Source organism: Bison bison, unplaced genomic scaffold, assembly GCF_000754665.1.
Source record: "Bison bison bison isolate TAMUID 2011002044 unplaced genomic scaffold, Bison_UMD1.0 scf7180017864043, whole genome shotgun sequence".
Taxonomy (NCBI): domain Eukaryota; kingdom Metazoa; phylum Chordata; class Mammalia; order Artiodactyla; family Bovidae; genus Bison; species Bison bison.
The window spans coordinates 3,875,574-3,888,537 of record NW_011494615.1 but is presented as its reverse complement, the minus strand read 5'-3'; the positions used below and the strand labels follow the sequence as shown (position 1 = coordinate 3,888,537).

At 43.8% G+C, this 12,964-nt stretch overlaps 1 protein-coding gene across 1 annotated transcript in view; it reads left to right on the top strand.

Annotated features, from left to right (window-relative positions):
• The window catches only part of ITGA9 (integrin, alpha 9), a 369,261-nt gene that overhangs the window by 342,226 nt on the left and 14,071 nt on the right, over positions 1 to 12,964 (top strand). Inside the window, exon 27 of the mRNA XM_010835514.1 lies at positions 7,078 to 7,197. Coding sequence (XP_010833816.1) covers positions 7,078 to 7,197 — 120 coding nt within the window. The remainder of the gene's footprint in view (positions 1 to 7,077; positions 7,198 to 12,964) is intronic.

Genomic DNA, 12,964 nt, shown 5'->3' with positions numbered 1-12,964 from the left:
CTCAGCCGCCTTCCCTCCACCCTCTGAAACCTGCAGGCTCCCCCTCAGCCTCAGTCTTTTTCCTCCTTTCTCATTCCTTCCTGTTACGTTGGGAGTGTGGATCTCCCCTGGCGATACCACTTCCTCTACAGCCTTCGTACTGGGCCTGTTCCTTGAACCCCCACACAAAGTTCTCCTTGCTAACCTATACTCATTTTGCAGCCACAGTGCTCTTTGCAAAACGCAAACTATGTCACTCCCTAGTTAAAAACTTTCATTGGCTTCCTATGCTTCTTAAGATAAAGCATATAATTCTCTCTGTTTTTTTAGGTTTAATTCCACAGTATCTGTAATGCAGTATTTAAAGCATCCCTTACTCCTCCTATACTTATTAACAATTTTCTCAGATAGTTTTATGAATGAATCTGATGATTCTTAAGGGTTATTTATAAGGAATTCTCAAAGCCATGCCTCAGGAAGACAAAAGAGGCTCTATATTGCTTTTTGGAGCAATTCTATAAGTGAATAAAAGAGAATCAGAAGCTTGAATTTCAGTGTTTTATGAAAATAAAATAACCTATTAAACCAAGTTATTTAGGAATTAGAAATTATGATCAAAATAACTGCAGGTTTGGCTTGATTTAGTGCAGCCATCGAGAAGCTATATGGGGCCAGTTTTCAGATGGAAGTCACATGCTTCTTTAATGTAAAGCATATAATTCTTAACACAGTCTCCAGCCCTTCCTTGTCGCTCCAGCTTCATCTTGATCATCTTCCCTTGGCTTCTTACTCCTTCCATTCGCTCCAACTGTGCTGTCTGCTGGCAGTTTCTCACCCCTGCTAAGCTGTCTCCTGCCATAGAGGTTTTTCACATGCTGTTCCTTTTTGGAATGTTGTTCCTATCCCTCTTTGCCTAGCTAACTTCTGCTTATCTTTAACTCTCAGCTCAGGCAGTCCCTCAGAAATTTCTTACTGACTGCCATGCTTATCTTAGAGTCTTTTCTAACCATGAACCTCTCCTTGGGGGCAGTTTCTAAATTATAATTTTGCATTTATGTGTCTAAACTGGCAAGTATTCTCTGTAAGCTGGAAGTTCCATGAGGGCAAAGACTGCCTGTTTTATTGATCTGAGGATCCCCACAGTGCCTGGTACATACTAGGTCCTATATATACTTTATATATATATAGGACATTGTTGAATGGATGGACAGACAGACAAATGGATGGATGGGATGGATGGATGGCCAGGATTCTCAAAAAAAAATGACATTTGCCGATTTATTCTTGAAGTAGAAAAAAGAAAAACACACTCAGAAACTCCAGCTTCAAATCTTTCCCTCTCTTTTGTTGCAGAGTGAATCATAGTCATACTTCATCTAATGTTATGGCGGAAAGGACATTGAATTTATTAGTTTGCACATTCATGAATCACATAATGGATCACTACCTTGGGCTAGGTGACAGGAGAACATGCATTCAAATCCTTGTTCTGTAAGAATTCAGTTTACTGGAGTCCATAGAAAGGAAGATACATCATTACGTTACAGAGTGAGGAGACTTAGAACTGGGATGATGAAGTGCTCCACAGTGGTTTCAAAACTAACCCTTGTGGAGGGTGGGTTCCCTTAAGTTGGTTCAGGGGCTAGGGTAAAAGGGACTGGCTTGGGAAGGGAGGCTGATCAGGCAGGACTCTTAACTGCCCACCTTCTTTAGATACAGAAAATCTCCACGTTTTTTCTGTTTTACAAATTGGGGTGCTATCGCAGGTTTTCTCTGTTAAGAAAGGTTGACAATTGTTGTTTCCAAAAGCTCAGAGAATGATTAATCCTGCTGAGAAAAGCAGAGTAAGTCAGTCTTCTTGGAACAGAAGATGTTGGAGCAGAGCCTCTCCTTTTAATTTTTTTTTTTTTTTTAACTTGGCTTCCAGATGCTGAAACTCTTAAAAAATAGTTAAAGTAAGAAAAAGGAAAAAATAACCATGGTATTAAAAAACACCTATTTACTTTAAAAACTTCCTACTTTTTCTGCAAAGCTTAAGTTTTATATATGTTAAATTGATAATGATTTTTTCATATAACTTTATAGCATGTATCATTTTTCCCATTTATTATCATGTAAGACTTGGGAGTCAGGCAAAAGATGATTTCATGTCCTTTCTACAGCATCCTGGAGTATTCTCTATCCCCTTTCTACTCAAAATGTGGTTCATTAGTATCACCAGTGAGTAAACCAAAATGTGGATTCTCAGGCCCCAATCCAGACCCATTCGTTCAGAATCTGCATTTTAAGTAGATTCCTCATGTGATTCTTACACAATTAAAATTTGAGAAAAGCACTCTTTTAACAGGTCTGACTAACTCCCTAGTGGGAGCTTCCCAGGTAGCTCAGTGGTAAAGAATCTGCCTGCCTTTTTAAGGAATCTCCACACTGTTCTCCATAGTGGCTTTACTAGTTTGCATTCCCACCAACAGTGTAAGAGGGTTCCCTTTTCTCCACATCCTCTCCAGCATTTATTGCTTGTAGACTTTTGGATCGCAGCCATTCTGACTGGCATGAAATGGTACCTCATTGTGGTTTTGATTTGCATTTCTCTGATAATGAGTGATGTTGAGCATCTTTTCATGTGTTTGTTAGCCATCTATCTGTCTTCTTTGGAGAAATGTCTGTTTAGTTCTTTGGCCCATTTTTTGATTGGGTCGTTTATTTTTCTGGATGAGCTGCAGGAGTTGCTTGTATATTTTTGAGATTAGTTGTCCCACTGCTGGGCATACACACCGAGGAAACCAGAATTGAAAGAGACACGTGTACCCCAGTGTTCATTGCAGCACTGTTTATAATAGCCAGGACATGGAAGAAACCTAGATGTCCATCAGCAGATGAATGGATAAGAAAGCTGTGGTACATATACACAATGGAGTATTACTCAGCCATTAAAAAGAATACATTTGAATCAGTTTAATGAGGTGGATGAAACTGGAGCCTATTATACAGAGTGAAGTAAGCCAGAAAGAAAAACACCAATACAGTATACTAACACATATATATGGAATTTAGAAAGATGGTAATGATAACTATGTATGCGAGATAGCAAAAGAGACACAGATGTATAGAACAGTCTTTTGGACTCTGTGGTAGAGGGAGGTAGGGGATTATTTGGGAGAATGGAATTGAAACATGTATAATATCATATAAGAAATGGATCGCCAGTCCAGGTTCGATGCAGGATACAGGAAGCTTGGGGCTGGTGCACTGGGACGACCCAGAGGGATGGTATGGGGAGGGAGGTGGGAGAGGGGTTCAGGATTGGGAACATGTGTACACCTGTGGCGGATGCATGTTGATGTATGGCAAAACCAATACAATATTGTAAGTAATTAGCCTCTAAGTAAAATAAGTGAAGTCACTCAGTCATGCCAACTCTTTGCAACCCCATGGACTGCAGCCTACTAGGCTCCTCCGTCCATGGGATTCTTCAGGCAAGAATACTGGAGTGGGTTGCCAAAGTAAAATAAATAAATTTAAACTAAAGAAGAAAAAAAAGAATCTGCCTGCCAACACAAGAGACACAGGTTTGATCCTTGGGTCAGGAAGATCCCCTGGAGAAGGAAATGGCAACCCACTCCAGTAATCTTGCCTGGAAAATCTCATGGACAGAGGAGCCTGGTAGGCTATAGTCCATGGGGTCAAAAAGAGTCAGATACGACTGAGCACAGTCACATAACACATACTCTGAATTGTATATTCAGTATAAAGGGAAACCATCTATAGTATAAACTGAGAAGTGATGTGATGAGACCTGTGCTTTAGGAAAGCAACTCTAACAGCAAAGAGGCTCCTCCAAGGCTCCTGAAATAATACTGGTGAGAGAAGCTCAGGCTTGACCCTAAGCAATAACTGGGGATGGGGAGCAGAGATATTTAAAGAGGTACCAGGGATGAGATTAGGAAACAACTATGTATAAAATAGATAAGCAGTACGGATATATTATGCAGCACAAGTAATTATAGACATTATCTTTTAATAAGTTTTAATGGCATATCATTTGTAAAAATACTGAATCACCATGCTATATACCTGAAACAAATGTAATATTTTAAATTGACTGTGCTTTCATTTTAAGAAATACCATGGACTAATTCAACACTTTTTCTTTTGATTAAAATAAAGGATTTTAGCAGGAACGTCCTGCTTATTAATGGTGGCAACCAACTGGACTGTCAGTGCTTCCTGCCTCTCTCTGTGGTCCATTCTGCTATTCCTTTGGCTTTTATCTAAGATGTGGCTTCTTAGAACTGCCGGCTGCTCAGACCCTCCCCCACAATGAGTTTATTAGAGTTGAGATGTGTAGGAACCAGCTCTGCCAAAGCATAAAGCACACGTCCAAGATGATGAACGGCATCACTAAAAATAATAAAAGATTAAGCACACATTCCAGGGAAGTGACAGGGCATTCTTGTGGAATTTGCCAGACTAAACTGTAGTGGATTCTCTCCACTGTCTCTGTATCCACAAAACCAGACCTCCAGAGTGGCTTTGCCGATACAGATTTTGGACACCGCCAGCAGGCAGCATCTCCGTGCAGCCACAGGGCTGATCCAAGGGGCGGGGCTTACAGCTGACCTCACGGAGCCCGCAGCCTGTCTCGGCAGTTCAACAAAAAAGTTCAGCAGCCTTTCACTATGCGCCCAGAGACCAGGAACCTTCTGAGACTATCCTGCTTCCCCATCGCACAGAGGAGGAAACTGGAAAGATGACCTTGGTTGCCCAAGGGCGCATCTCTTGGCTGCGGTGCCTCACCGTCCCCCTGTGCCTGATACCACGAGAGAGTCTGAGTACGGGAGATGATGTGATCCACAGCTTTTTAGAGGCAGTGACTCAAAGACATGAGTCTGTCTTTAAGGACAGGAATCTCTAATCTGAACCAGATAGAAAAGAGTAGGATTAAGATGACAGACTTTACAGTCCATTTCTATCCCACCTCCCCTCACCCCCATGTATTCTTTCTTCAGGGTTCCCCCATATCTGAAAATCTCTCTTTCACATTCAGTTCATGAAAATGCATTCAACTGCATACATAGGTTACTTACACTGTTCTCTATGTATACTGACTTCAATAAATCATTTTTTTTTAATTAAGAAGTGTGCCAACCATGCACAACCTCACAAAAAAAAAAAAAACAAAACAAAAACCTTCCTGCCAGCACTGCTAGTGATACTGATGGGAGCACCCAGCACGTGTCAGGGTGGACTCTGCCAGGTGTGGTGTGTGCGTTAGCCCCTTGAATTCTCTGGGGAGGGGCTGTTCTACCCCTGTTTTACAGATGAGAGAACTGAGGCTCAGAGAGGTCAAGTACCTTGTCCAAGGGCACACAGCCAATGAGTATATGCTACAAAGAAACCTCATTTCCATTCCCCAAAGTGACCGCTATGTTCTGTAGGCTGTTTTCTTTGACTTGTCCCAACATAGAAAAGAATGGTTTCTCTTCTGCCTGATTTCCCTTGAGATAATATTTTGGATTCAGGATCTGTCTCATGGATGTCCTCTCCCCCAGCACACCCCCCCTTCCTATCCTGCCTGTAGGAAAGGAGACAGTGAGACAAAGAGGATTGCGTTTGGTCTCCTTTTCACCAAGGGAGAAACAGTGAATGATTCATTTAGTTGACAGAGTGTCTTTAAAGAGCCACCATCAGCCACACACTCTATGGTGTGCTAGTGACCAGCTTAGATTGGGCCTTCGAGGGTGGCTAGACCTGAGTTCAAATCTTGACTCCACTTGAGCTAAATGGCCCAGAGCAGGATGGTGCTTAATACCTCCTGGAGTGATTGTGTGGGTTAGACAGAGATTGCAAGGAAAGCACAGAGCCTACAAGAAATGTTAGAGAGAGGGAAGCCAGGCCCTAAATAGAGAGCATAAATGGTGCTAGGCTGTGTCAGCTCAGTCATGGGCCCCATCACCACTGAGGCTTGAGCAGGAGAGCAGGACCCCTGGGCTTCCTGCCAGGCAAAACATCAACTGGCTTCCAGGGTTGACCAAGGTTTAGGTAGGCTTCTCCAAGAAGGGGCTAGACATTCCAAGGACACGGACCAGGTTGGACAAAGCCCTGTGGCCGGGCCAGCCTGTCTGCCAAGGGAGACAACGGCTGCCCAGAGCGGAGATTTCCATCTCTTCAGCAGAGAGCAGCTTGAATGAGACTGTGGGGTGTTAGGAGGATTGGCCGCAGAGGACACGATGGATGCTTTGAATTATGCAAAAATAAACTCCACTGGGACCAGTGGGGCAAAAACAGAGCCAAAGGATGTAGTCAGTGTTGAGCTGATACATGTTAAACAATGGCAGGAGGCTGTGGGAGCCCTGATTCGTGTGTCAGTTTCAGTGGTGTAAATACTCTCATGATGGAGCATTTCAGAATACCACCGTAATGTCCTTAGATGTGGAGCTGGCAAGAGAGGCACACCATTGGCATCACTGGAATGAGCCAGCACAGCACCGCGGTTAATAAAAGTTGGAACAGCTTGCCTCACTGTGACATGGGTTCTGAAGACCCTGTGGCTCCCTTTGGGGACCAGGGCTTAGCTCCTCAAGTGAATGCCTTCCGTGTCCTAGGCATCACCATGTGACCCAAAGCAGACTGTGCCTAGCCCTTGAGATCTACAGTCTCCTAGGGAAACTGGCATTAATCCAGTAATTACAGTAAGTTACACAGTGCGCTGAACACTCAGAAGTCCTGTCTTATCTGGAGGGCACACCCATGTCCTTTGTTTTAAAACCCATAATAAAACAGAGACTGTAATTGTCTTTTCTGAATCAAGAACATAGTACCTCGTCAAAGTTTTTTGCCACGCTTACATTCACTTCGTGGTATTTAAATCAAGATTGTTGTCTTTACAAGCCCTTCAAGAATTGAGACTTCAAGTGCCTTTTCAGATCCTAGTGAAAAACCCATCAGAATACAACCAGGAAAGCATTCAACAGAGTCCGTTTTATAGCACCTGGACACATCTCTCCGGTTCAGCCTCAATGTCAAGCCCAGGTTGGACCCCCTCGCATGGTGGGTGCTTCTTTGGGGGGACCAGCTGACTCTTGCTTTGCCTCCCAGGTGGTCTTCGAGGCGTTGCACAATCTGGAGCCGCGAGGCTACGTCGTGGGGTGGATCATTGCCATCAGTTTGCTGGTGGGAATCCTCATCTTCCTGCTCCTGGCCGTGCTGCTCTGGAAGGTGAGTGGAGATCGTGGGTCCCCAGGGAGTCTCCATCCGGACGCCCAGCTCTCCTGCCTTGCTGGGGTAGAGCTCCTCGAAAGAGGTTTCATGTTGGAACTTCCTTCCTGGAGCAAGGTCCCCTCCAGGCAGTGAATGGAGTCTTGACTCCTCATGAGGTCATTCACACCTGAGGACTGGCGCACTTCAGAAGGAACCCCAGAATTTCACCCTCTTCTTCTTGGGGCTTCGCTAGCAGAGTTGCCACCAGTCCTAACACAATATGGTGGAAGCCTCACTCCAAACCAGAAGCTTGGTGAGTAACAGCTGGGACTGGGATGTGGATGGTTGGCTTGTTTACTTGTCATAAACATAAGAAAGGAAGCTACAGAGTCACTCTCTGTTCTTCTCCCATGTGGAATATGGGAAATATTTCCACCCAGAGGACTCTACTAATGGAAATAGGCTATGTGTCCAGAGTGCTGCCCAGGTGGCTCCATCAGAAGTTCTCCCAACCCCATGGGGGTTCATTTGTAGGTGCCCCAGGTGGCAGACTTTCCCTGCCTCCTTCAACAGGGAGCACCTGCTCATCTTTCACATCTTGCTTCTTGTCACTTTCTCCAGAAAGAGGGGTGTTCTCACCCTCAAGTCTAGGATAGTTTCTTTGCTCTGCACTTTGCTCTCAGAGACCTGGGGTCCTTGACTTCAGAGCCTCTGTATTCATCAGTAATGGTTTCAGAGTCATCATCTGAGGAAGGTCTGCCTCTTCCACTGGAAGGTAATGTGCCAGCTGAGTGGGGTCCTGTCTCTTCTTGTTTCAGCTGAGTTCCCAGCTCCTAGAGGAGCACAGGGACTGCAACTGGAACTTCCTGACACCAAGTTCCTGCTTTTCTAGTGTTCTGGGTTTCAGAGGCAAGTGGAGACAGCCTTTTACATGATTTTGGATGGATGCTTTAAACTAAAATGATTAGTTTCTTTGGGATTCCAAAATAACTTGTATTTCTTGATCAATCATAGAAATATATCAGTAAGAAAAAAGTTGTCAAGTACTCAGGCACTCTTAGCCTTTTGACCTTTTTCTCTACATAATAGAGACCAGGCATTCTCGTGGCACCTACTTATTTTAGTGTATTAAGTTATCTGGTAAAATACCTAATATGTTTCAAGTGTAGAACGTCTAAAGTGAAAGCAATAGATTCAATTATCAATCTGAAAATATATATACTTCAGAGTATCTAAGAAGTCTAGAAACAGGAAAAATAGTGTCTTGTGGTACATTTTTTCAAATTGACATTTGGACTGATTGCTTTAAATTCAGAGATTCTTCACCTAAAAAGTGTTTCAGGCTTGAAGAAAGATACATTGAACATATCACTTGAAAGTAAGTTTACCTCGGGTTCCCATGCTTTGAAGGCACCCCATGTACTGTTTCATAGCCTAGCTTTCTCTGAACACAGAGTTGTGAACATCTTTCCCTGTTTTTAAAAACTTGTGTCCAGTGCTGTCTTTGGGCTGTAGTTGTCGGCAGGTCCCCATCCTCAGATGTTGGGCTTCAGGTGGTTCCTGGCTTCACACTTCTTGTAACTGCACCAGTGGATATGCTTAGAGCCAAATATTTGCACAAATCTTTTATTATGTTCTTAAAAGGAAACTTTAAAAACAGAATTACTGAGTCAGAAGAAATACGCATTTTAAGCCTTTTGTTACATGTTGCCAATTGCCCTCTTTAAAGGTTACACACGCAGTGTATCAAAAGTGCCTATTTTCCCGTATGTTTGCCAGGAGCGGATATTACCTTTTTGAAAAAAAACCTGTCCATTTGTTGTTTGTTTAATCTGCGTGGCCAGATAGATTCTTAATTCTCCCTTTTCTCCAACTCCAGCTCCTTCCTGCCAAGGCGTCTGGTCTGTGGGTAGAGAACAAAGCCAGCCCAGTGCTTGAGACCCGAAGACAACAAGGGCTTTGGTTGTGTGTGTGAGAGAGAGAGAGAGAGAGAGAGACTTCCTCTGTCTTTGTACGAGCATTTTATTTATTCATTTTTAAAAATTACATCACACTGTTGCTTTAATTTGTATTCCAAAAATTTCAAGTAAGTTTAGACATCTTTTTTATATCTTTGTATTTTACTTGCTTTTCTCTCTCTCTCACTCTCTCTTTTTTTTTTTATTTGGTTACTTTTTGACCACAAACTGTGGCATGTGGGACTTTGGTTCCCCAACAGGGATCTAACCTGCGCCCCCTATATTATAAAAGTGCAGTCTTAACCACTAGACTGCCAGTGAAGTCCCTGTATGGATGTTTCAGAAGAGAGGAAACACTGTCCTCCATGGCTGGGTGCATGGGCCCAGACAGGGACATGGAGTGGGGAGTGTGTGGTTGTGCCCACCCCCTCCTGTGATGGGAAGGCCCTCCCTCTGGCCCCCACTTTGCTCTGCTGCTTAAGAGCACCCTCTGTCCTGAGCACACGCTCCCACCTCCTTCCAGTTGTCATCTGCTTCGCTTTGTTTCTGTTGTGTTTGTTTAAAGAATGTAGTTGCAGGAGAGGGTGTCATGGGATGGCCAGCACCCTGAGGTCACCCAGTTGTGTGTGATCCAGAGAGCCCAGGTCCAAGAAGGCAGATAGCACTCTCTGCCTTGGACTAGCCATGAAGTGGTGGCAGTCAAGGGGCCTTCACCAGACAAGGTCACCATTAAGTGGGGGTGGGAGGAAGGGTCTAGAACAGTTCTGAGGAAGCTGGCAAGTGACGACATGTAGGTCAAACAGCTTTGCTCACCGTCCAAGAGCAGTATTTGATTTCAACTCATATTTATTGAATACTTGGTTTGAACCAAACACTGGGCTAGGTGCCTGCATGCCGCAGTGATTGTGACTTGCCTTGAATGCGTCTCCATCGAGCATACAGACTGTAAATGCAGTTGAGGGTGGTGAGTGCTGGGTAATGAGTGTTCTGGAAACTGTGAAGAACACCATTAATTCCCCTGTCCCCACTCCAGGGGAATGAAAAGGCAGAAGAGTGCAGCATGGTAGATGAGGGCGCAGGCTTTGCAGGCTGACAGCTGTGAACTGGAACCCTGGCTCTTGCCCTTGCCAGCCGTGTGACCTTGGGAGAGCTGCTTACCCTCTCTGATCCTCAGCTTCCTCCTCTGTAAAACAGAGACCCTAATATCCAGCTCGAGGTATAGAAGTAACTTAGACCAAATGCTTAGCACTTAATACTTAGCACTTAATAGAAACCTCTGGTTATAGTCAGAGGACCTTTCCCAAATGAGGTATCATTCAAGTCTGACCTTGGATTCAGTTTGAGTTTTCCAGGCGGGGAAGGACAGATGGATATTCCATGCAGAGAGGAGAGAGATCTGGGGACAGGGTGGGGGTGAGCACAGTCACCGTAGAGATGGCTGGGCGACTGGACTCCGCCAGGCCCCTTCCCTCCCCGTGTAGACTCAGGGCCTCTCCATGTGGCCCTTCCAGCAGACTGTGCTGACATTTTATGTGGAGGCTCTGCTCTGGGAGAGCATAGTGAGAGCTGCCAGTTCTCTGAAAGGCTGGCCCAGAACTGGGAAGGCATCATTCTACTGTACTCTGTCGAAGCAGCCACATGCCACCCTAGAGTCAAGGGGCAGGAAATAGACCCTGCCTCCCAAGGGGGAAAGCAGCAAAGGGTTAGTGGTATCTTTTGTCTATCATATGCATGCTGTTCTGAAAAGTGGGTAAAACCTTAATCTTTTCTTTAAAACTTACTATGACACAGGACAATTCACCTAACTGGAAGTTTTGCTGTTTTAAAGTAGATGAAACCTCATTTCTCTTCCAGTGTCATAGATAAAATTGTGATTGTACTCCTTAGAAGGAAAAAGAAGTAAAGCTCGGTGCAAGGTTCATGAACACACTTGCCATTCAGAGTGGGTTGTCTGTTTAGGCAAAGTGACAGTGCAGTAAGGAGCTTGGCAGAGGAGCTCTTTAAGAAAAATATTTTTCTCTTAAAGCACTAACTAAATGTAATGACTTTATAGGACACTGACAAGGGCAAATGAAATGTAGGATTATTGTGAAGACCTATATAATGAAGCAGGGCAAAGGCTAACAGAGTTCTGCCAAGAGAAAGCACTGGTCATAGCAAACACCCTCTTTCAACAACACAAGAGAAGACTCTACACATGGACATCACCAGATGACCAACACCGAAATCAGATTGATTATATCCTTTGCAGCCAAAGATGGAGAAGCTCTATACAGTCAGCAAAAACAAGACCAGGAGCGGACTATGGCTCAGATCATGAACTCCTTATTGCCAAATTCAGACTTAAATTGAAGAAAGTAGGGAAAACCACTAGACCATTCAGGTATGACCTAAATCAAATCCCTTATGATTATACAGTGGAAGTGAGAAATAGATTTAAGGGCCTAGATCTGATAGATAGAGTGCTGGATGAACTATGGACGGAGGTTCGTGACATTGTTTAGGAAACAGGGAGCAAGACCACCGCCAAGAAAAAGAAATGCAAAAAAGCAAAATGGCTGTCTGGGGAGGCCTTACAAATAGCTGTGAAAAGAAGAGAAGCAAAAAGCGAAGGAGAAAAGGAAAGATATACGCATTTGAATGCAGAGTTCCCAAGAAGAGCAAGGAGAGATAAGAAAGCCTTCCTCGGCGATCAATGCAAAGAAATAGAGGAAAACAACAGAATGGGAAAGACTAGAGATCTCTTCAAGAAAATTAGAGATACCAAAGGAACATTTCATGCAAAGATGGGCTCGATAAAGGACAGAAATGGTATGGACCTAACAGAAGCAGAAGATATTAAGAAGAGGTGGCAAGAATACACAGAAGAACTATAAAAAAAAGATCTTCACAACCCAGATAATCACAGAGGTGTGATCACTGACCTAGAGCCAGACATCCGGGAATGTGAAGTCAAGTGGGCCTTAGGAAGCATCTCTACGAACAAAGCTAGTAGAGGTGATGGAATTCCAGTTGAGCTATTTCAAATCCTAAAAGATGATGCTGTGAAAGTGCTGCACTCAATATGCCAGCAGATTTGGAAAACTCAGCAGTGTCCACAGGACTGGAAAAGGTCAATTTTCTTTCTAGTCCCAAAGAAAGGCAGTGCCAAAGAATGCTCAAACTACCACATAATTGCACTCATCTCACACGCTAGTAAAGTAATGCTCAAAATTCTCCAAGCCAGGCTTCAGCAATATGTGAACCGTGAACTTCCTGATGTTCAAGCTGGTTTTAGAAAAGGCAGAGGAACCAGAGATGATTCGCTGGATCATGGAAAAAGCAAGAGAGTTCCAGAAAAACATCTATTTCTGCTTTATTGACTATGCCAAAGCCTTTGACTGTGTGGATCACAATAAGCTATGGAAAATTCTGAAAAAGATGGGAATACCAGACCACCTGACCTGCCTTTTGAGAAACCTGTATACAGGTCAGGAAGCAACAGTTAGAACTGGACATGGAACAACAGACTGGTTCCAAATAGGGAAAGGAGTATGTCAAGGCTGTATATTGTCACCCTGCTTATTTAACTTCTATGCAGAGTACATCATGAGAAACGCTGGGCTGGAGGAATCACAAGCTGGAATTAAGATTGCTGGGAGAAATATCAATAACCTCAGATATGCAGATGACACCACCCTTATGGCAGAAAATGAAGAAGAACAAAAGAGCCTCTTGATGAAAGTGAAAGAGAAGAGTGAAAAAGTTGGCTTAAAGCTCAGCATTCAGAAAACAAAGATCATGGCATCTGGTCCCATCACTTCATGGCAAATAGATGGGGAAACAGT